General features: G+C 40.6%; 1 protein-coding gene across 4 annotated transcripts in view; it reads left to right on the forward strand.

Moving 5' to 3' along the window:
* Positions 1-24,556, forward strand: part of Znf385d (zinc finger protein 385D) — a 938,498-nt gene that overhangs the window by 813,243 nt on the left and 100,699 nt on the right. For all 4 annotated transcript variants that reach the window (XM_028875654.2, XM_028875659.2, XM_028875658.2 and 1 more), the window contains one exon: positions 17,853-18,015. In XM_028875654.2, the coding sequence (XP_028731487.1) occupies positions 17,853-18,015 (163 nt within the window). The remainder of the gene's footprint in view (positions 1-17,852; positions 18,016-24,556) is intronic.

Here is a 24,556-nt window from a genome sequence, read left to right on the forward strand (position 1 = left end):
AAGGTGACCTTCATCCCCATCCGGTGAGAAAAAGAATCCTTCCTTCCAGCCATCTTTCCCTGAATTTCCTACTGTACCATTCTCTGGGTTTGTGAACATCCCAGGGACAGTGTCTCTGAGATGTCTCTCGGTGCCGCCTCTGTCACCTCCTTTCATTCTGTTCTCATTCACGCATGCTGTGTGCCCCAGAGAAGTCTGAGGTTCCTTAGAATCAAATACCACAAAGCTAACTCATGTTGCCCCTGAGGGTCTCTTTCATTGCAGCCTGTGTACATTATCATTCAGACATTCCTAATGCCACTTTAAAAAACTTACCTTCATAAGAATACTTCTCTTTCCTTCTCCCTATACCTTAATTTAGAGTTGATTAGAGACAAATAGTTGAGGTTTTCTAAAGGTCAGGAATCTGGAAATTGATAGAGAGAAAGTCATTCCTTCCACAAAGCAGTTCTAAAGAGAAATTGAATAAAGAGTAAATAAATCAAAGATCTGGGATAAATACTCAGATTTCATCTTTATTGAATACGTGGGGATTTTGATCCTCTGATTTGATCCCCACTTCAGAGGATCAGCACTTCCTGGAATGATGCTACAAATGAAAAAAGAGGTTTGGAGAATAAGTAACATATCCAGGTCAGTCAGTCCCTCAGCAAAGGTCAGAATTTCACCTCAGCATCACTGTATCTGAAAACTCATTTGATTTTCCATAGAAGCAGATTCAGAAGCTAAAACTAAGCTCAGAGAAAATTCTGGGTCCAATGAAGCATTGATATAAAGACATGGACCTTTTTGTATTTAGATACCCTTTCCAAAGCAATGTTTCTTCTTCACTGGAAGGACAGAAAAATAAACAGCTATTTACCAAAGGAGTATGATATCCATAGATAGCACTCAGATAAGAATGAAAAAATATCAGAAGATCATCTTTGTGTTCTCTCAAAGTAATTTTATGTATAAAGATGCATGTGTGAATTACTGTTTTATATTTTCTCATGATGTTAGAAGAAATGAGAGCCAGGGAGTGTAGGAAAGCTGTGTATTTGAAAGCTTCCTGGAATAAAATTTGTAGTTATTTGGGTATATCCGCTTTACTAATATTTTGAGACATTTTCACAAGTTATTTCTTAGTTTCCTCACAAAGAAGCAGGGTCTTTTTATTTAGTCTGTCACACTTGGGGAGACATTGACAACCTGTTCTGATGAACTGTGGGAGAGATTTCCTGGCTTTGACTCAGTGCAGAGAAGACCCTGCAACTGTATTCTGCTTCTTCTGAAGAACATTCTGGAATCTGGTTATGTGAATCATACCAGGAAAATGCCAGCTTAAGAATTAACAAAGAAGTGGTAGAAGAGTCATTTGAGTCTTCTCAGTTCTGTGGTCAGGCACCTCATGTGGGTGTCCTTTACTCCAGCCTATTGAAAGAAGTACCCAAAGAGGCCCCAGAAAAGGCAGGCCTGGTCCTTTGTTTGTTAATGCCATGGAACTTGTAGATTTTCAGAGCACTTTGATGCTTCATTTAGATAACATGTCTGGGAATTCTCTGCCCATATAAGTTTATTTTAATATTAGGTAAATATATTTGTGAACATTGTGTAACTGTGTGCTATACAAATCAATAGATAATAGATGCATAATTCCTCCAGTGATCTAAAAATATTTTGCTTACATAACAGCCAAAGATTAATATTTGCTTACAACACAATTAAAATTAATATTTTTCATTTGTTGGTATATCTAACAATATATAATAATAGTATGTACATCAAATCTGGTGGAGTCCTGGCCTACCATCTTGTGATTTCTGTGTTTGTTTTTAGATGTGGGACCTAGCTGTTTTTCCCAAGCTGTTTGGGTCACTGATTTCAAATGTTCCTCGCACTTTAGCTGATTGAGTACTGGGTACTGAGTTGCATACAAGGGCTGTGCTTGTCTCCGTCAATGAACAGAAACAGGAAAGAAGCAGCAAAACTGTGCTTGGGAGATTTTAATGAATGGGAGTCTAGTGTGTTGCAGATCCCTTCTAGCAACAAGTGCATAGCCACTTACCCCATGAGGAGCATGGTCTGGCTTTGTGCCAACACATAGTAGAGCTGTAGGAACCAGCAATAGCTCCTTCCTGTTTGCTTCTTTAGATACGTGCGTTTTCAGAGTGGAACTTAAAATAAACCAACAATAACCAAAATAATACAAAAACAAAAAGCAGAACCTCCTATTTTCTTTCCCTGGATCCAGTATTTATTTTATTGGATATTTACATAAAGATATAGCTCTGTATATTATTTGTGATCAATGAGCTTTGGAGACAGGGAGACTTGATTCCAATGTTTGTTCTTGTTCATTCCATGTGGACCTTAGGAGAATTGTTTATGTTGATAACTAATTTATTCACCTCTCAAATAGTAATAATAAAATCTAATTTTGAGAGAAATTGTGAATTTTACAGACCATCCTTTTACAGGCACATGAATATAGAGTTGGTAAATATTTATAATTACTAGTATCATTATTAAGACACTGTATTACTTAGGTACTCTACAAATGTTTCTAGCCTGGGGCATTAAGATCCTCCATAAACCAAAAGTTGGTTCTGTTATCATTTAATGTGCTACATAAATAGCTCATAAGCTGGGGAGGCCGAAAGAATCCAGAAGTTTGTTCTTTTCTCTTTTTGTGTTCTTCTTGCCTTGGGCATTTGGTTTTTAGGCAGTTCTGCTGCATGTGTTTTTGATGGTTTGGCAAATCATGTCCATTATAGGCACTGGAATACTGAAAACCAGCAGGTTGCTATCTTAACATCCTGATCTACAGAGAAAACCTAAGATTAATGGTATTCATTTGGATTAAGATTTAATTACATATTTTTTGGGGGGGCCAAGTGGTGGTGGGGTTGCCTCTAATTCTAGCATTTGGGAGGCAGAGGCAGGCAAATAGATCTCTGTGAGTTTGAGGCCAGCCTGGTCTACAAAGTGAGTTCCACAACAGCCAGAGCTACATAGTGAGACCCTGTTTCGAAAAACCAAAGCCAAAACAAAACAAAACACAACAACAACAACACATTAAGTTTTGAAGTAACTGATAAATTAGTATATCAAATCACCTGATGATATGTTCTCAATAGAAATGCATCCATGGGAGATATTCAGCTCTTGAGGTTAACATTTTCATTGTGTAGTGAGTGGCCTTGTTGGGAGTTGTCTTCATTTTGTAGCTTATGCCAAGGTATGGCTACTTTAACTAACACAGGTGTCATGAGGAAATGGAAAAGAAATCTTGTTCAAATAGAGAAACTCTGAAGAAATATGTTAATAAGTGAACAAAATCATTTATATGGTTTACCTTGTATCATACTGCATAGTTATTACCCAAAATAGATATTAAATGCCCATTCAATATCTCCTCATGGAAAAACACTTTTCTGACAATCTGTAAGTTCCCACTGGAGAGTTAGCTCATGTTTCATTATTTGTTTTCATTATTTGAACTTTTATGATTTCTTATGCTACAGACTTTATGAAAAGAGTTAAAATATTGAGTAATGTTTCTAAAAATACTCTTTAATGTTTGTATAATCACAAATGATAGAATCAAATAAAGATTTGTTTCTTAATGCTTCTAATTTAGAAGTACATATATGTAGGATTAAATAATAATGCTCATCTCAGCAGAGAAATTAAGACAGAGTGCTTGCTTCAGGAGGCCACTCCACTTAGCAGGTCAATGAGCAAGCACTTGGATACTTCTTTCATTGCTTAGCTTTCTCAAACTCCTTTTTCAAGGGAGTTCATTAGCATTAGACTGCCCTATCTTGAATCAGAGTCTCTGGCAACATACATTTCTCTGGACATGATGATTCTTTTTGTGCTCTCCATTTGTCTGGCATAATGGCTGTGGTCGAGGCCCTTCTGGTACTCCTTTTTTGGCTCCCATCATGCCCCATTCTTCAGGTGTATGTCCTGTCTCCAAGGCTGCCTCTGTGCATCTCCTTTCCATTATTTACTTGTATAACAATCTGTTTCCATGTTGGGATGCCCCAGGCTAGAAACATTTGTAGAGTACCTAAGTATTCAAATGAAAGAATATAAAAAATGAACAAAACAGGTCTTCAACTTAGAGCAATGACAGACATCTCAAGCTTGAGGGAATGGGAGAGTAAAGAACAGCATCTATGGAACTTTTCTGCTTGGACATTTGAAGTACCAGCCTCTGAGGTGACTACCCATCTACCAGTGAATTTCAAAGAACGGTGCTCTATGATTCTTTAGTGATAACTGAATGTTAGAATATTTTCAAAAACTTTATGTTCAATGTTGCTCTGAGCTTCCCTGTGGCTTGACTCACTGAATCATTCCTGAAGTTCTTTTGTTGTTTTAACACATTAAATTAGCTCATTAGAGCTGGATATGTAGTTGAAAATAGCATCTGTTTACACTGCTATAATATAAAAATTACTTACCAGTAACAGAATAAAGAGTAATTTGTGAAGCTAATCATATTTGTGTACTGTCTGCAAAAAGTAAATTGTTAATATATGCCTAAGGGGGAAAATCATTTGCTGGTTTAAACAGTGGAAGTGGTAATATTAACAAGCATGGCTGAGAACGCTCCTGTATTTAATGTTGTCATGAAAATATAAAAGTATATTAATTGCTAAATGTACTTTGACATTGGTGAACTCAAACAACTTAGAGACTCACTAAATATTATAAGCAGTTATAGTTTGTATTTTTAATATTTACAAAATTTATTAATTAGTGTTTAGAGAAAGGGTTTTTTTTGTAATTTATTTTTCAGTACTAATTTCAAATATTACTAAAAACCAACAAACCTAGTCCTGGTTTTAGTCTCCAAGGCACTGAATATACCTTTAACAGAGTAATTTAGAAACTGAAAACTAACCTTTGAAGATAAGAAAAACAGAAAGAGCAAAAGCCTTAGTTTTAGGGTTTGCATAAAGCTGCAGTTTGGATCTTATTCCTTCATTTGTGGAATGAGGGTGCTTAAGTGTTGCCATTGCTATTCTTCCTGGGGTCCAGAAGAGGATGCCTTAGAATACAATGCCTTGCCCAGAGGAGTTAGCTCCATGGTAGAGCCCTAGCCTAGCACAGGCAAGGACTTGATTCAAGCCTCAGCACTGAAATAAAAATTCAACCAACCAACCCACCATCATGGTCCATGGCATGCTGACAACTCTCAATGAAAGGAAAGGAGCTCACAAGCAACCACATCCCCAGCTTTTCCCCTTGTTTTTCTTCCTTAAAAACAGGCCATTGACTTTAGAATTTCTGTTCTTCAATGAAAGTCACAGAAACTAGAATTAGTCATAGAAACAAGAACCTTCTTTACCAAAAGCAGTCATACAAATCTAGAATTATTTCAACCTTCTCCCAATATCTCTGGCTCAGAGTTGGTCCTGAAATCAATCCAAAGGTACCTTTCCGGACAGTAGATCCTGGGACTCTGATTCCCACTGAGTCCTGCTCATTCCTGGGGAGAAGGAGGGATGCATGGAGAGGCTGAAAGACATCTGAGCAGAAGGGCCTTCCTGGTTGCTCACACAGTCTTTTTGTCTATAGTGAGGCAACTATCTGACTTCCCTCCTCATCAGATCTACGCACCAAGATGGTGTTTTACCAAAGTCATTGAGTAGCCACCTTATAACATGCCAAATTTTGATTAAGCCAATCACTATGCTTCTGTTATTAATATCTCCTGTCATGAGGACTGCATTGGCTTTGATTTCTATCACAGGAACAGAAGCTTCCCCAGTGTTTCACCACCACTAGGGTTTTAGAACTTCTGTTTATACAACTTGGAAAAGCTGTGCTTTACCAACTAGCCCCTTGCCCTTTGAGTCAGAAGAAACCAAAGCAGAAGTCATACCCGCTGATAAGATCAGCTGGTGGCTTCTCCTCCTGTATCAGGGGCAGAGAAAAAGGCCCACATATCTTTAAATTCCCTCCGCTGGATGCCAGGGTGAGATCTATTCAGCAAGCACAGCCTTATTTCAGACATGTTAATAATATTCATTAAGTCATCGCCCATCCTGCATTCAGCCAGCCCTTGATTAGTGTTCCTAGCATGCCTTCCTGCTTCTGACCTGCCCTTTAATAAGGTTTCTTCAAAAGGCTAATTTCATCTGGTTCAGTTTTAACTCGGAGAGCACAGCCTTACTGCCTGGTTTGAGAACACCTCCTTGCAGCCTCCTGTAGTTGGACTTCGCCCATTCCATTTCACGGTTCTAATGATGGAACTTTAATAGTTTGAAATTGGCCTCCGAAGACCAAATGCTGAGCCACTGCATTCTACTCAGCAAGGACAAATGTGGTTTTTTTTCCTAGTTAACTTACTGTGGTGTTAGGCTGAGAAGAGGAGGATTTACTGTGGCTGACATATGAAGATCAAGGGCAAAAACACTTGCCCTCCAAGGAAAGATTTTTGTAAAAGCAGCTAAGTGCTGAAGCATGCTTTAGCTCTCTGAAAGATTTGTAAATATGTAGCCACATAACTGTCAGCTGGAGTCTGAGTTCATTCATTTAAATGCGGCAGCTGACCGGGGATTGGTTTCAATGTTTAAACAGAAAAATATCTTTAATTTGTCTTACAAATGGCATTTCTCAGGGACTTCAGTAACCATCTGTTGCTGATTAATTCCCCAATTTAGCAGCAGCCTAGACTTCATCTGTAATCTCCAGACCACATACTATAATTATGTCTGGTCCACAGTAACTGTGCAGTGAATCCTTTGTAAATAAATGAACAGCTAGAAAAAAAATTGAATATGCGTGAACTCCACCCACAAGAATGAAGGGTTTGGGGGTTATCTATGATAGCAACTCATCATCTTTTTATACAATACCAAAATGCTCCAGAGACCCACATGGTGTTCAACTCTGACAAAACATCTGGATGAAATACAGATTATCATTCTGAAGGCCGGAAAGATCTTACAGATAATTGCACACTTTTGAGACTGGTGTTTGGGACAAGAGTTCATCAAGAAAAATTGAAAGGATTGGACTCACAGTCGTTCTCAACCTATGGGTCATGGCCCTTTTGGGTTGAATATCAGATATTTATATTGTGATTCATAACAGTAGCAAAATTACAGTTTTGAAGTAGCAACAAAATAATTTTATGGTTTGGTATCAGCACAATGTGAGGAACTGTGTTAAAGGGTCGCAGGTTTAGCAAGGTTGAGAACCACTCCACTAGAGAGACAGCTCAGTGATTAAGAGCACTTGCTTCTGCTAGCATGCTGGTCTTCCAGGGGACTCAAGTTTGATTATCAGCTGTAACTCCAGCTCCAGGGAATTTGGTGCCTCCTTCTGGCATCCATGGGCAATTTCACCCCCATTCACATACCCCCACACAGACACACATGGATACACATAATTAGGAAAAGGAATTAAACAGCGAAGAAACAATTGGATTCATTTATTTCCCATTAGGAATCCCACAACACTATGAGGTGAACCCTTTCCTGGTTGATGAAGTGTGGAGACAGATCTCTCCTCTAGACATGTCTGTTCAGGAAATATAAGAGATATATTACTATGGGGGTGTAGAGGGAAGAAAACCAATTATTGCTGTCATAATTTCTCTATAATTTTGGGCATGAAACAGTCTATATTAAAAGTTTCCAAGCATTGAAATTTTCTGTGTATTTGAAAGAATTTTGTCTTCCAGATAACCTTTAAAATGTAAAGCCATCATTGCAATTATCCAGTGCACTTCCTGGAAATAAAAAAAAAAAAGCTGTTATTCACTAAAAATTTTTAAAAGCAAACCATCTCCAAATTATCCCTTGGCTACATTCTATGCAAAGAGAGTGCTCATAAATAGCACAATTTGTGGTTCGTGATAAGCTTCCTCCCAGAGAAAAAAATAATAGTTTGTGTTTGTGCCAGATGCTTTGCCTTCACTAAGTGCCATAAAATTCCCCTGAAGTGTGTTCAGCAGACAGGGCGAAGTGCCAACCAGCAGCAGAGAATTAAGTTGAACCCTGCGCACACACAAAATCCACCGAGACACCATATGCATATTTCCATTTAAAAATCAAAATGAGAAATTAATTCAACATGCATTTAATAGGCAAGTGTTTAGAGATGGAGAGTGAATTCTGGGGACAGAATGAAGAATATTTTGAGGGCTACTTTCTGTGGTGGGGTTGGAGCTGGAACTGGAGCAGGCACTTAACCCTCGGTGGTAATGGCATAAGTGGTGTGTTGGATACACACCCAAGACTAGAGCAGTTGCCATGTCACTAGGCAGTAAATGTACTCTAGGCAAGAGCAAACCAGTCAGAAGAGCTTGAAAAGGAGTTCTTCTTGTGGCATTTTCCTTTAGAGAATTAAAGGAAGGGCTGCTGCTCATTTATCCCAGTGAGAGTGATTTTTTTCTTGCTGGAGACAGACATTGTAACTAGGGTAGGTGTGGGTTACAGAACAAAGTCACAGACTAGTTAGAGTACATTATGTCATTCCAGAGTACAAACATCTATGACAACTTGACCCTGGGACATAATTAGATTCACCATCTCTAGTTTGTCTCCAGACTTTAGAGATGGAATGTGACATTCACATTATGAGAAAAGTATTGGGCAAGCATCCTGTGAACTGACTGAATAGTTAGACAATATGATTTCTCTGATTTTTCTCCATTCTTCACAAACTTGGATCATTTACAATTTTATCTCTAGAGTTAATACTCACTAGAGACATCTGGTTACAGCCCAAAGCAGATGAGAAAATTTAGCCAGAGGGGATGTCACTTCAAACCAGACTTGACCTTGAGTATCAGCATCTAAATCCCACCATTATTTCCTGCCCCTAATCAGCTCTCCAACATTATTTCTTAAGGATGCAGCAATGTGAGCTCCATATGCACAAATGCTGTGGTTTTCTCCACAGCAGGAAACAGGAAAAGGTTCTATAATCAGCTTCTCTCACTTAAATAAGTACTCTATTGTACAATGTAGAAACATGAAACTACTAACTGCTTCGTGCGTTGAAATCGGGAGATTTGTCAGACACATGAACCCATCTCATCAGATTTTTCCAACTGTGTAGCAAAGCCCAACAAAGTACTTTTTTTGTTGTTTATCAAAATTTCTCATATATCTGGGAAAATAAGGCATAGCCCTTCCTTTCTTACAGATTTATTTAGACGTTTTCTCCCTTGAGTAGTGGTAGTATATGACAATCACTCTTGTGATAGATATTCTCTTTATTTTCTGTTTTCATGGTTGTTACTATGTGCTTCTGTATTGTACTGCAGAAAAGAATGGAATCACTCATCACATGAATTCATAGAACATACTTAAGTGAATCACCATGTTGTGGTTTTACTTTGGCACATACCACTAGTCCAAAAAAAAAAAAAAATCATTATTAGTAGAGCCTGCTACTTGAATTCTTAACTATACAGTTGGAAGGTACAAATCATTAAAAATTTTATATGTGAATGTCATTAAAGACTAAAAATAGCAATCATGTGGCCTTTTCCCCTCTTGTATATGAGGATTGATATGCATAGGTGTCAGGAAAACCTAGAATACTGCACTATTCTATATTTAAATTTCTTCTTCAATATTTTATTAAATAAATCAGCAGAGAAAATACTGCCCTGAGCTTTCAGAGTGGTTTTTGTGTGTTTGCTACCCAACAACTCTGTCAAAAAGAGAAAGAACTGCATAATTAAAGAGTTTAGACATGGTTAACTCTAAGTCACATCCCTGCAGGTGTGTGGAGCTAGATACTTCTTTGCTATAATGAAGTTCCTAAGGTTGTGACACAGAGTTTAGTTTTTGCTTACTATTATTATTCATTATCATCAATATCATCATCATTATTATTCAGTATAGGTATTATTTATTATCATAACATGTCATGTTCCTCTAGCTACCACAACGTGGACCATAGAAGAGCAATAGAATATATGTAATTGGTAAAAGTAATGATGTCAGAGTTCACTCTGCAACAATAATTACCTTAGATGGGAAAGGTAACATCAGAAAAATGAAAAGAAAAAATTCAGATGACATCAGCTAGAGGGGTAGAACAGACGACTAGAATGGAAGTCTTCCAAGCTAACTCATTATTTTCAGTTCATCTCTCCTAGATAGACGTTCCTAGTTACAGAGCTGTAGATAGGTATTGATGACACAGATATAACTAACATATATGTATATACAGTCATAAACATGGGCCCTTTGACTTGACTTCAGAATTTATTGTTTTTTTCAAAAAACAGTCTCACATATAACATACTATCTTTGAATTCCTGATCCTCCTGCCTCCACCTCCCAAGTGCTGGAATTTGGGGAAGGTATGCATACTTTGTTTGTTTATTCTTATTTTTGTTTTTTACAATGCCGGAACTTGAACTTACAGCTTTGTACATTCTCAACGAGCACTCTAGCACTGAAATATATGCTCAGTCATCTTTTTGCTTTTTAATTTTGAGATAGAATCTCATTAAGTTACCTAAGCTGTCCTTGAACTCACTGTACGCACACAAAGACTTAAACTTGAAATTCTCCTGCCTTGGACTCCTGAGCAGCTGAGATTACAAGCCATGTGCTCCAGGGCCCAACTCTGAAGGAAATACATTTCTGATAAAGGTCCGCTGGTGGTTCACACTGTAACCCACACTCGTCCGAGCCTATGTCTAGTGTTTCCAAGTTCTTGGTCTCTTACCCGAAGAATTGAAAACCAGACTCACACAGATTTACAGAACAAGCAAGACAAATGTTATTTGCAGCAAAATGATGGTGTAGGTGATAGAGTTCGATGCTATCTGCTTTGGTGGTGAGCATGTAAGTGAGGATCCCCAAGGGCTCTGATTACTACTCAGATCTTCACTTCATTTTATGGGATCCAAGAGGAGGAGGAGCCAGTTACTAAGGAGCATGGTTTGGATACTTTCCTATTTTGACTGGTAGATTAAGTCATACATATATTGTTCCTACTGTGTATGCCTCTTCTCAATTGTACATAGGCATAGTAAGTATATGGGATCCTCCCTAAAAAGTTAAAAGTGGGTACAGTTGTACCTCATTGAGCATGCTCCCAAAGCAAGTTCAATCTGAGGCTGCTAGGTACAGAGTTTGGAAACTGGCTTGTGCATATAGTCCATAAAGGTGAAGGAACTAGGCTGTGTCCCTAAACCCAAAAACAAATGGGACTTCTCAGAGTACTAAGCTGTCTCCTGTGCTTGCCAACTCCATACATGGCATGTTTTTATGGATAGAATTGTTTAATCTTCAATGGATTTTGCATTGATGATCAGAAATTCACACTTTGGAGATGCAGGCCTTGGAAGATTTGATAATTTGTTTGCGGAATAAAGTCATTATGGATAGACTAGAAGTAGAAAATACACACAAACTTATTATGTTCACAGGTAGTAACACATTAAGACTCTAGGTTTTCAGTAGTTGTAATTTGGATAGCCTCCTAAGCTATAGAAATGAATAGGAGTTTGGGTTTTGGGAGGTGGTGGAGACTAATTATGAGATAGTAAGAAGATGAAATACAGGGAAAACAGAGAACCATCTTATTTCTCAAGTAGTTTATCAGCATAAACGCTCAGAATAGAACACAAGTCAAAACCTTCCTAGATGAGGCCGGAGTCAATAACCTTCAGTCTCCTTTCTTTGTAAGGGGGAGGGGGAGAGTCAGAAAGGGGAAAGGTCTGTATGATTACTGTGTCACTGGAAGAAATGCTGTAGTCAAATATCAAGAACTAAGAGCAAACTTGTCCCTGTGCTTTGGGCAGTAGTAGGGGAAAAAGCCAAAGTACCATTCCTGGGGTGTTGGTTTCTGCACCCCCCAGCAGGTACTTTTGCAAGAATGAATTCCTGGATTCATTAAAGATTCATAAAGATGAGCAGGTCAAAAATGTTAATGTGAATCAGAATTACTCAAAAGGCTTATGCTGCAGTCAAACCCTAATCTCTGTTAACAAGATCTTACTCAGGCATCCCTTCTGCTCTCTGATCCCTATGTTCTCTGTTGCTGTTGAATATATTCAAGTTTTATTTATTTTTAGTATGTGTGTGTGTGTTTGTGTGTGTGAATTATGTGTACACCACACACCACATGTGTTCAAGTGCCTAAAAAGGCAAAAGAGTATGGCAGAATGTCTGATCTCCTGGTTACCAGCAATTGTGAGCATCCTGGTGTGATTACCAGAAACCCTACCTAGGTCTTTTGCAAGAGCAGCAAGTGTTCTTAACTGCTCAGCCACTTCTCCATCCCAACTGTTTAATAAATGCATATACAAAACAGAGGCCTGTAAGACCAGAGGAGTTCAGTAAGAGTAACAGTAGGCACTCTGAAGGGTAGGAGGCCATTGCAAAGAAATCAGTCTCCCAACTGGGAGTAGACAGAAGCACAATATGGTGCTCACATGTTTCCTCAACTCACTGCTCTTCTGAAGAGCATTTTCTTGTTCAGGTAATAAACAGTTGCTTTGGAGAATACAATAGTATGTCTTTGTTCTTTTCCAGAAAGCCTCCAGTAGACAGTAATCTTATGATCTTCTGGGCAGTTCAGAAGGACTTGTTCCCACCCAGAGCCAGAGGTGGACTCAGATCTTATTCTTTGGAGCAGTCACCAGACCTGCTGTTTTAGTTCCTTATTTTACAAGGTGCTGATTATGGAAGAGGTGTCCATCCTCGGTGACCACCTAGCTTTCTGATATCTGACTATATGTATAATAGCCTTCTCCTTTTATAGTGTCTGATTCTAGATGCCTACAATGGACACCGACAATGTGCACTTTATCAATTCCTTACTAGTACTAAGGACTATGTAAGTTCATGATATCACAAACTAGACAAGACCATATGAGCCCCTAAATGTTGATTGTTTATGGAAACCAGGTATATATGCTTACATAACAATTCTTAAGTTTTGAGAAGTACAACAAAAAAAAGTTATACAAAACATAAATTTATAAGGAACTGGTTTTAGAAATATAATATAACATGCCATTATCAAGTCTCTCAAGATGCTAGGGATTTAGATAATGATTCTTTATTTTGAATTTTTTTTATTTATTAAGAAATTTTCTATTCATTCCACATACCATCCACGGATCCCCCCTCTTCCCTCCCACACCCCCAGCCCTCTTTCCTGTACCACCCCACATCCCCACACCCCCCAAATCGAGGTCTCCCATGGGGAGTCAGCAGAGCCCAGCACACTGAGCCTAGGCAAGTCTAAGCTCCTTTCCACTGCACAAAGGCTGTGCAAGGCATCACACCGCAGACACCGGATTCCCAGAAGCCTGCCTATAGAGCAGGGACAGATCCCCATCTCCCTGCCTCGGTGCTCCCCAAACAGTTCAAGCCAAACAACTGTCTTCCATATCCAGAGAGCCTAGTCCAGTCCCATGGGGGCTCCACAGCCACCAATCCATGGTTCATGGGCTTCCACTAGTGTGGCTGATCAGCTCTGCTCATCCTCCCATTATGATCTCGATGTCCCTTGCCTGCAGTATCTCTCCTCTCTCTCATCAATTGGATTCCCAGCACTCAGTCTGGTACCTGGCCGTGGATCTCTGCATCTGCCTCCATCAGTCACTGGACAAAGGCTCTATGATGTTAGCTAGGTTATTCACTAGACTGGTCACCAGAGTAGACCCGTCCAGGCACTCTCTGGACCACTGCCAGCAGATCAAGGTGGAGTCATCCTTGTGGATTCCTAAGAGCCTCCCCAGACCCTGCCTCTTCCTATTCCCATGATGTCCTCATCTATCATGGTATCTTCCTCCCTTCCCTCCCACTCTGTCCCTGTTCCAGGTTGACCATCCCATTTCCCTATATTCTCAGCCCCTACTCCTCGCCCTCTGCCACACCCCCACACCCAATCTGCTCGTGTATATCTCATCCACTCTCCTTCGCAGGGTCATCTATGTCTCCCTCCTAGGGTCTTTCCCTTTTAGCTAGCCTCTCTGGAGTTGTGGGTTGCAGTCTGGCCATCCCTTCCCTCACATCTAGTATCCACTTATGAGTGAGTACATACTATGTCCTTCTGAGTCTGGGTTACCTCACTCAAGATGATATTTTCTAGTTCCATCCATTTGCCTACATATTTCATGATATCATTTTTTTTCATTGCTGAGTAGTACTCCATTGTGTATATGTACCACATTTTCTTTATCCATTCTTCAGTTGAGGGGCATCTAGGTTTTTTCCAGGTGCTGGCTATTATGAATAATGCTGATATGAACATAGTTGAGCATGTGTCCTTGTGGTAAGACTGAGCATTCCTTGGGTATATGCTCAAGAGTGGTATAACTGGGTCTTGAGGAAGACTTATTCCCAATTTTCTGAGAAACCACCATACTGATGTCCAGAGTGGCTGTACAAGTTTGCATTTCCACAGTGGAGGAGTGTTCCCCTTGCTCCATATCCTCTCCAACATAAGCTTAGACAATGATTCTTATTTACTTCAGTAAAGTGCTAGTCTATGTTTTAATAGACAACTCCCCTCCTTTAAGTGTTAGTCACTTAAAAGTTAATTGTATCCACTTTGGAAGCTGACGTCTGCACAGGCTAAAAGACAGCTTGAGATATCCATGATAAAATCTAAAGATGAGGAAATCTCTGACAGCACCAAGAAGCAGGGTCTGGAGAGGACATTTAGAATGGCATCATCCTGTTATGCAGGACATGCCTCTGGAGTGACATCTGTTAAGCTCTATGATGCCATATGCTAGCTCAAGATTCATATCCATGCAGTGATTTCTGTGACATCATGATCTCACATTTCACTTCTTTTAAAGTCAGCTGTTACAGCATGATTCTGCTATATTGGCTTTTGTGTACATGATTCTGCTTTTAGTTATGAAGTACAGAATCCTAAAATCATCTCAATTATAAGTATACTTGATGATGACATCATTTGTGTTTAAAAATGGACATTGGCTTGTCTCTTCAGGATTCTCATGTTTCTGGGAGTGATTTAATGCAGAAGCTGACTGATTACTACCCAAAATAGCCTCACAGGGAACAGAGAATGCTAGTGCATAGCAAGACTGCCTTGCATCTCTCTGTCCCAAAGAGAAGCAGATGAGGCTCAAAACAAGTCTTTGCCAAGAGATGCACTTCAAAATCCTTCAGAAGCACTGTTACTCAGGCTCCAGCCTTGTCTACAGTGACATAGAGAGTTGTGGCTGAATCACCTCTACAGTCAGTCACATGGTCTAAGCATAAGACAAGCTGGTTAGATTTCTATCTTCACACAAACTTTAACACCCATGAATCAAGTCAGACAAAGCAATTAGGGTCGGAAGTATAGACTAGAACCTTTATACCAGAATGCCCAAGGGTAGTTCCCAAACTCCACGAAAAGTCAATTGAATAAAATCTAAAGTATCTAGGATGGTTATGGATCTATGTTGGTTTTCAAATCTGTATTGCTGCCTCCACTGTCAGCATACACCTGGTGACATCCAATCACAATCAGTTAGTCTCCTCTGCTGGCCTCCACCACTGTCATCCATTTCTCTCAAATTCTACACATCCCAGACTCCCCACAGCACTTTACACCTTTCTACCAGTTGTCTCTTTTTGTTTTTCCAACTTAGATGAGCCTTAATTGCCTAGTTAGAAAAATCTAGGCAATCTGCAACCAAAGTGATTGATATGGTCCTTTAAGGCTATTACTTGGTGAACATGAGTGTGCGTATGCATTTCAATTGTTACGTTTTCAATCTCAACATATCAGATGTGTCAGTCAAGAACCTACCAACACCTGTGCATTCTCTTCCTCTCTCATCCCAGAGTCTGCCCGAGCCACCAGAGAACCCCAGGCTTCTGCACCTGTGAACAAAAAGGCTTTTCTTTCTTTGTGGACTATGCTTACTCTGCTACAGGAATTCTTTTGTAGTAAGGGTCTTAATTTCAAAAGTAAAGTCATCCGCTTAGAGTATGTTATATTACAGAAAATCTCCTCTAATCCACTGATAATGGGTATTTTTCTACAATCTTTTAACGTATGTATTTTGAAGCTGAGCATGATGGTTGTAACACAACTGTAACACTGAAAAGACTGAAGTAAGAACAACCCAAGTATGAGGCCAAGGCCAGCCTGGCCTACAGAGTGAGCTTGTCTCAACATTTTAAACTGAAGTGTATTTTGAAGACATAAGTGGAGATGGTAGACTTGTTGATTACAATCCCATTTTTAAATACGTGTTATGAAAACATTCCTGTCAATCACCATGGGAAAGTACTTTAAGGGATATTATGTAACGGTGACCTGAAGAACATAGCCGGCCCCTGTGTGAATTTGATCTATTACAGTCTGTTCTTCACTTGCAGTGCGACACGGTGAATTGAAAAGTAGAACCAGGCAAGAACAACAAAACAAAGTATTCTGCCAGAGTGGCTTTCCCCTAGGATGAGGGCAATGCAATCTGCCAGTAACTTCTCAGTTAATTGCAGCATGTTTGAACTTCCTGTTGGGTTCACACTATGTCTTCTGGTGTTCTGTGTTGTTGGAATGTGTACCTGGTGCATGAGTGTGCTCTCTGTTCAAACAGTTTCTAATATATTATTTCCTTATCCAGTGTTCTTTCAATAAAGGTACCTAGGCCTTTGAGAACATCTTATCAGAATGATGCAAATGAAGGTGTGAAATATTTATTTATTAAAATATATTATAATGAATGGCCCTGCTGGCTCTAGTTGATATAATGAAATCATTGCCATACTACTAAAATGGAACATTTTGCTTGACTATGCAATGGAAAGTAATGAGTAACCCAACAGAAATAGTCCATCAATGAGATTTTGTTATTTTTTAAAAAGTAATTCTAAAAAGGTTTGCCCTGTGAACTATTGGGACCTAATAATCTTCGTGTTTACTCATATACCATTCCAGCAAAGGCTTTTATCTTCTCAGTGAACATTAATAAATAAATATTTCATAACAGATGACTTTCTGCTTCATTAATGTCTCTTGAAACTGCTTAAAAACAATTTTTAAAAAAATATGCCAGGGGAAGTGCTACAGGTCTATAAATCCCAGCACTGGGGAGGCAGAAGCAGGAATGTCTCAAGTTCCAGATTAGCCTAAGCTATGTAGACAATGTCTCAACAATAGCTCTCTCCTAGTAATAAGTAGCAACAGGCTTAGGAAATATAAATTGCCTTTAAAACAGAATTTCAGAAGCCATAGATGAAAGAACTGCATTGATCATATTAGGTATTTAAAAGCCACAGAGTCTCCTGATCATGAATATCATGCTGGAGAGAAACATCACCTTGAACTCCCTGAGGAGACTCTGGTAGGAAGCAAAAGGACAGAAAGAATCAGGGAATCTTCCTGATTTTCCATGCCCCATTTGGACTCCAGCCCTGTGTTTGCTTGTGAGTTTCTAAGTTCAGCCTCCTGAGTGCACACATCCTCGGTTATGAGAATCCTTCTTGTAGATCCAGTGAGTGTTCATCAGTCACATTGAAGGAAGAGAAAACATGTTGTATGAACAGAGAAGATGAGAATCACTCTGCTAGAGCCTTTGTTAGTTCTTCTTTGGGGCCCAGCATCTCTGCAGGCAGAACAAAGGCAAGCCGGTATAAATTTTTAGGCCCCCACACTCTAAAAAGATGTTGATGTGTTCATATTCAGCTTCTCAAGGGAAGCAACTGGTCTTTCTTCCTTCTGCCTCTTAGAATTCAATTTCCCTTGCTTTCTAGGCATCATTCTACAGGCAGCCCTGGCCGGCATTAGCTTGAATGGTACCTGTTATTGAAAGAGAGTCTGTATTTGCAGTAATACAGAGAATGCCAGTTTAGAAATGAGCCTGATTGCATGGTTCATTGTGTTCTCCTTTGTAGAGCCAGGCTGCGGCCCACTACAAAGGCACGAAACATGCCAAGAAGCTCAAAGCACTGGAAGCCATGAAAAATAAGCAGAAATCTGTCACTGCCAAGGACAGCGCAAAGACTACCTTCACCTCCATCACTACCAATACCATGACCACCAGCTCTGACAAAACAGGTTAAGCAATGATCTTTGTTATTGTCCTTCTCATTGTTTGGGGGTTCCTTTCTTTGTCTAACCCCATGTCTGTTTAAATATGTGCCCACTACATTGACTCACACTGAAATCCATCTATCTGTGTAATGGTAATTGTTCCTTTTCATTTACACAACCCTTAAGACGATCGCTAGGTTTGCAATGGATTTTGTATACTGTAGTAGTATTCTGGCTGTTTAAGAGAGACCCAGTTGTTACAAATTCCTTGGAAGCCACATTCCCTGCTTTTTGAATTTTATGTTATGTCCTCAACAACTCCTGCACAATACCTATAGTATAACTGCATGAGTGATTAATCTAGCCTTGCATACACAGCTAAAGCTACTGAGTGAGTGGAGAAGATCTGCATTACCCTAGGCTTTATTTGAACAAATCCCAAGCACTGCATTGTTTTAAATGCAGCTATGTGATTGGGCTCTTGATGGCCGGGTAACCTTCCTTCTGCATGTGCAGGTAAGTGTTATTGATGCCAATTATTCCTTTTAAGGGTCTTTACAGGAAAATAATGGTCTTCTGAATGGCCCCTGAGTTAGTGTGCAAGTGACTAGTTTATTCACAGCTAAGAAGCTAGTGGGTTTCCCTAAGCCAACATTAAAAATATGAGAGCACTGAGTTTACTGAGCAGGTAGTCCTGAATGATTTGGGGACAGAGTGGCAATAAACTGCTTTCTAGAATATAAAATTTAGAAAACAGGTGCTAGCGAGATCAGTTCCTTTCCAGAGTGTACAAATGGCATGGGTAAGGATGGGGAAATGCTAATAACCTCACTTATAGGGATGCCTTAGTCAGAAGGGAACCTTTTGAGTATAGAGATAAGAATATAGAATGCTTAACAGAAGAACAGGTTAAAGTGACTGTACATTCAATCCACAGGGCACATACAGAGTACTCCAGTGATCTGCAATTATGGATACTTCTGTATAAATCTAAAAAGGAATGTACATTTTCATACCACACTTAGTGTTCCATACCAAGCTGCTGCTGATAGTTGTTCCACATCCTTCCCTAAAAGCCTGTGTGCATCCCATGGCTGAGGTTGCAAGCATTTTTACCTCTGTGCTGGCACCTGGTCTCTTATGCTGTAGATTCTAAATGATCATTTTAGTGACTCTCTGATAGGTTCCATTTGTTGCCACCAGCTTCTAAAAGATGAACTGGCCATTGCTGTTAGGGCTTGCTTATCATATATACTCTTTTGGTATATAGCATAGGAGTAAGGTTCTTTTAGTATAAATGCAGAAAGTCATGGTACAAACATATGCCTTTTCTCTTAAGATTAAAGCCTTATGGCTTGATTTTGGTGGCTGTAGAGGAATGTGTCATGATAAGAAAGCTGATGAACATGGTTTCTGTTATCAAATAGCAGCATAATGATGGATATCTCAAAAGCACTCTGGTCACAGAGAAGGTGCTAATAGTTTTCTAATGCAGAGAAGATAGTGACTAGGAGAAGAAAGAGGTGAATGTGATATAAAAGATTAGAGTACTATTTTAATTACCCCAATTTTCATGTGCTAGCACAGAAAAAAATCTATAATAGTTTTTTGAATGAGTTGCCTTTAAAAAATTGTTTTATGTTTTAACTCTGGTGTGTGTGTGTGTGTGTGTGTGTGTGTGTGTGTGTGTGTGTGTGTGTGTTGCGTGGGTATGTGCATATGAACAAATGCCCAAGGAATCAAAAGAATTGTCTTAATTCGATTGCTAAGAAGAAATACCATGACCATGGCAACTCCTATAAAGGAAAGCATTTAATTGGTGCTTGCTTATGGTTTCAGAGGTTTAGTCCATTGTCATAATGATGGAGAGTATGGCAGCACACTATTGAGGACTATGGGGGTCCAGCCCCTTGATAGTCCCCTCCCAGGGTCTGGGAAGAATCTACAGTCAGCTAAAAATTAATCTTTGAAGAAAAAAAAATGAATTTATGTGCACAAAACTCCTTAGTCCGTATACTTTATTATTCTGTGTTCGTTCTCTCTCTACAAGCTTATTTATACTCTGCCCTCATTTTTTAGCTCCTTTCTTGCCCAATTTCTCTTTACATTTATCTGCTGTCCCTTCTAGGTTCTATCTTAATTCCTTCATCTAGTTCTGCCCCCTCTGGGTTCTGGTCCATCTAGTTCTTATCCATATCAGCTCCTCTCCCATCTCCTTCTCTTTCATTTTGTTCTTCCCCATCTGGCTCTTCCTCATCTTCCATCTCATTCCTCTAGTCCTCTCTTCTAGCCCTTTAATTTAGTTCTTCCCCATCTCAGTTTGTTCCTCTCAAGTTCTTACCCATCTAGTTTTTCCATTCTCTTTTCTCTTCTCAGTCCCATGTCCTGGAAGTCCCAGTATAAGAAGGGAGGGTCCAAGCTAAATTGTGTAAAGCTATTACTTAATGTCCATCTGACCTAGGCAGCGTCTCCTTGTGGAATTTACCTTAAGTCAGATGACTAGCATGTGAACTGTTATCACTGTTAGTCCTTGAAAGTGGCTAAGGGAGATATCTGATTCTAGAGAAAGCCTTTCCTGAGGCTGTTCTCCAAATATCTGGAATATGTATGTCCAGAGAATGATCAGTCCACACTGTTAGCCCTTCTTAGGGAAAAGTCAATTGGGAAAACTATGAAGGCACACATGATTTTCATAACAAAAATCAGCTGATATATAACAAGCCAAATAACACCAAAAGCTCCTTGGAATTTGGCTTCCTCTGAAGGAATTCCTTGATCCCTCCAGGTAGTGACTTTGCCATAACCAGCTGAGTTCTTATGATATATTCCTGCGACCCACATCAGCACACACAGGCAGACATGCTGCTGGAGAAGTAGTGGAGAATTGTGCATCTGAATCTGCAGGTACCAGGAAGAGAGACTGGGCTTAGAGTGTGCTTTTTGAAACCTCAAAGCCCACCCCCAGTGACACACTTGCTTCAATGAGGCTGCACCATCTAAATCTTTCTGATAGTGCCAAAATTAGGCTCAGAAATAGTTTTATAGAACAGTTACATACTTATCAGAAGAAAAGGCAGATGGGATTCTACAGCCAAAATTTGTGTGTTAAGAATAAGAAGTCAGAACTCTGCTATTTTCTGCATGATGATGTTTGTGATTTGTCATATTATCTGTGTATACATTAAAACACGTTTTTTATTTTGCCAAATCATCTCAATAAAAAATAGTCCAATTATTTGAATACATATTGAGATTTTGAAAGAATGAACAAAGTAATCAAAATCAAAAACAAAAACCTAGTTGTTTTAAAAATGCTGAGAATCCAGGAGAACAGGGACAGAAGTAGAGGAAACAGAAGCAGGTGTGGGAGAGCAGGGCAGTAGTGGGGGTGGGGGGGCAGGTGTGGGAGAGCAGGGCAGTAGTGGGGGGTGGGGGGCAGGTGTGGGAGAGCAAGGCAGCAGCAGGGGGCAGGTGTGGGGGAGCAGGGTGGCAGCAGGGGGCAGGTGTGGGAGAGCAGGGCAGCAGCAGGGGGGCAGGGGGGAGCAGGGTGGCAGCAGGGGGCAGGTGTGGGAGAGCAGGGCAGCAGCGAGGGGGGGGAGGGACAGGTGTGGGGGAGCAGGGCAGCAGCGGGGGGGCAGGTGTGGGAGAGCAGGGCAGCAGCAGGGGGGCAGGTGTGGGGGAGCAGGGCAGCAGCAGGGGGGCAGGTGTGGGGGAGCAGGGCAGCAGCGGGGGGGGGGCAGGTGTGGGAGAGCAGGGCAGCAGCGGGGGGCAGGTGTGGGAGAGCAGGGCAGCAGCAGGGGGGCAGGTGTGGGAGAGCAGGGCAGCAGCGGGGGGGGGCAGGTGTGGGGGAGCAGGGCAGCAGCGGGGGGGGGCAGGTGTGGGAGAGCAGGGCAGCAGCGGGGGGCAGGTGTGGGAGAGCAGGGCAGCAGCAGGGGGGGCAGGTGTGGGGGAGCAGGACAGCAGCGGGGGGCAGGTGTGGGAGAGAAGGGCAGCAGCAGGGGGGCAGGTGTGGGAGAGCAGGGCAGCAGCAGGGGGGCAGGTGTAGGAGAGCAGGGCAGCAGCAGGAGGGGCAGGTGTGGGGGAGCAGGGCAGCAGCAGGAGGGGCAGGTGTGGGAGAGCAGGGCAGCAGCAGGGGTGGCAGGTGTTGGGGAGCAGGACAGTGGCACAGAGAGGGAGGTGGTGAGGGCCACAATCTGAAGGCAAGCATAAAGATTTTCTCTACTCTATAGAATGTGAGGCGGAGAAAGACTGGCAAGGTGGCTCAGCAAGGGACCAGGGTTTGATCCCAGAACCCACAGGATGGAAGAAGAGAACCACCACCACCACCAGTTGTCCTCTGACCCCCAAACAAGTACTGGGGCATGAATGCCTGCACACATGCATACACACACACACACACACACACACACACACACACACACACACACACACACCCCTAAATAATTGTAATCGAAGTTTAAAAGAAGATAGTGAAAGAAGTTTGTCAGACATTTTCTCGTAAATTCTCAGATCATATGGTGATGACAAATATAAATAAGAATCATGCTTTAGTCCTAGTGTGATGTGTTCATGTGTGTGGATTTGAATAAAAATGGCCTCTGTATGCTGGCTTATATATTTGAATGCTTAGGGGGTGGCATTATTTGAAAGTATTAGGGGGGTCTGACCTTGTTGGAGGAGATATGGTCTTCTTGGAGGAAGTGTGTCACAGGGTTGGGCTTTGAGGCTTCAAGGACCCAAACCAGGCCTGGTGGCTTTCTTCCTGCAGCCTGAAAATCCTGATGTAGAACGATCAGCTACTTATCCAGCACCATGTCTGCATACATGCTGCTGTGCTCCTCGCCATGATGACAATGGACTAAACCTCTGAAACTGTAAGCAAGCCCCAATTAAATATTTTCCTTCATAAGAGTTGTTTTGGTTATGGTATCTCTTCAAAGCAATAGAACACTGACTAATACAATATATATTCACACACACACACATACACACACACACACACATATGTCCTCATGTTTATATATATGCAAAAATATTAAAGGAAAAATAATGCATGAATTTGAAAGAGAGAAAGATGGAGAGCTTTTAAGAGAAAGAAGGGGGAATTGATAAAATTGTACCATCTTTTCAAAACAACAACAATAAACAAAAAAGAGGGCCATTGAGATAACTCTGCAGATAAAAGCCTTTGCTGCTCAAGCCTGATGACCCCAACTCAATACCTAGAGCTACTGCAGTAGAAGAAGAGAACTCACTCCATGGTTGTCTTCTGGCCTTCACAGATGCTCCAAGCAGCCCCACACTTAAATTCATACACACGGTAATGCTATATAAAATATAAATTTAAAAATTGTAAAGTTGACATAAAAAGTAATAATATATCCCAGTTAACTTGACAAATGTGACTATGCTGTGGTGTGCTTTGGTAGAAGGAATTATAGATGGCCCGATTATGTTCTCTGTCTCATTGTTCCTTGATCTTCATTGTTTTGAGGACTCTCACTCACTCTCCATTTAAGCAGTTTCATGGGCCTGGGTTGCCCTGAAGTCAGAAGCTCCATGTCCCAGCAGCTTTGGCAGCCACTCACTGTTTTTCTCTCAGATATCACAGCTGCATTGTCTCCTTTCTCAAGGATTTAACACCAGGGCTAGCCTGCTGAAGCCACCACTAGCTGAGCCTTGCTAATTCCGCGTCAGTGGGAAAGAAGGTCAGCAATCCTCAGCTGATGAAGAGGAAATTCCAGTGGAAGTAACATAATGTGTTCCTTTCCACTTTTACCTGACTGCCTTGAGTCAGGATGGGCTCCTTCCTCTTCTGAGTTCAGACACTGGTGAGCAATAATCTTCCATCCCACCCTGACTTCAACCTTCTCCAGGCCAAAGCCATGCCTAGTCCTGCCTTCCCATACCTATTGGGCACTTACTCAGAAAGTTTGCTAGCACCAATATATAGCAGATTCCAAAAATAATTTTAAAAATTGTTCTCATTTGGAGATGGTGGCACAATTGGTAGATAGAAGCAAATGGATCAGGATTTCCAGGCTAGCCTCAACTACATAGTCAGTTTGAAGATAGCCTAGGCTACAAAAGCCCTTGTCTAAAAATAAAAAAGAATAAATAAATAAATGAATAAGTAAATAAATAAAAAGTAAAACAGCATTTAGACACAGCAAGTTCTAAAATTCCATATGTCCAGATGGTTCTGTTAAGTAACAGTGGTTCTTAACTGGTCATCAGGTTTCAGACTTCCAAGTTTTATAAAAGGTCATTAGGTGGAACCCCTAGGGAAGTGTTTTGTGTTTTGTTTTATCATGCTTTTTGAGACCTCCTCCTAAGCACAGGTAGAAAATACTTGACGTTTGCAATGGCCCTTCAGTGACTATTAATCAGGACTTAATTAGCCTACTGCGTATAAGGGTTACTCACGTCCTATAATTGGCAAGGCCTAAGAACATTTTTCCTAATTTACATAATTCTCTTTATCAGCTCTTAGTGACAAATGTGTTCATCAGACAAAGGTACTAGATCGCAAATTTGTACTCTTCAGTTTCATGATTTAGACATG

The sequence above is a fragment of the Peromyscus leucopus genome, chromosome 9 (genome assembly GCF_004664715.2).
Source record: "Peromyscus leucopus breed LL Stock chromosome 9, UCI_PerLeu_2.1, whole genome shotgun sequence".
Classification (NCBI taxonomy): domain Eukaryota; kingdom Metazoa; phylum Chordata; class Mammalia; order Rodentia; family Cricetidae; genus Peromyscus; species Peromyscus leucopus.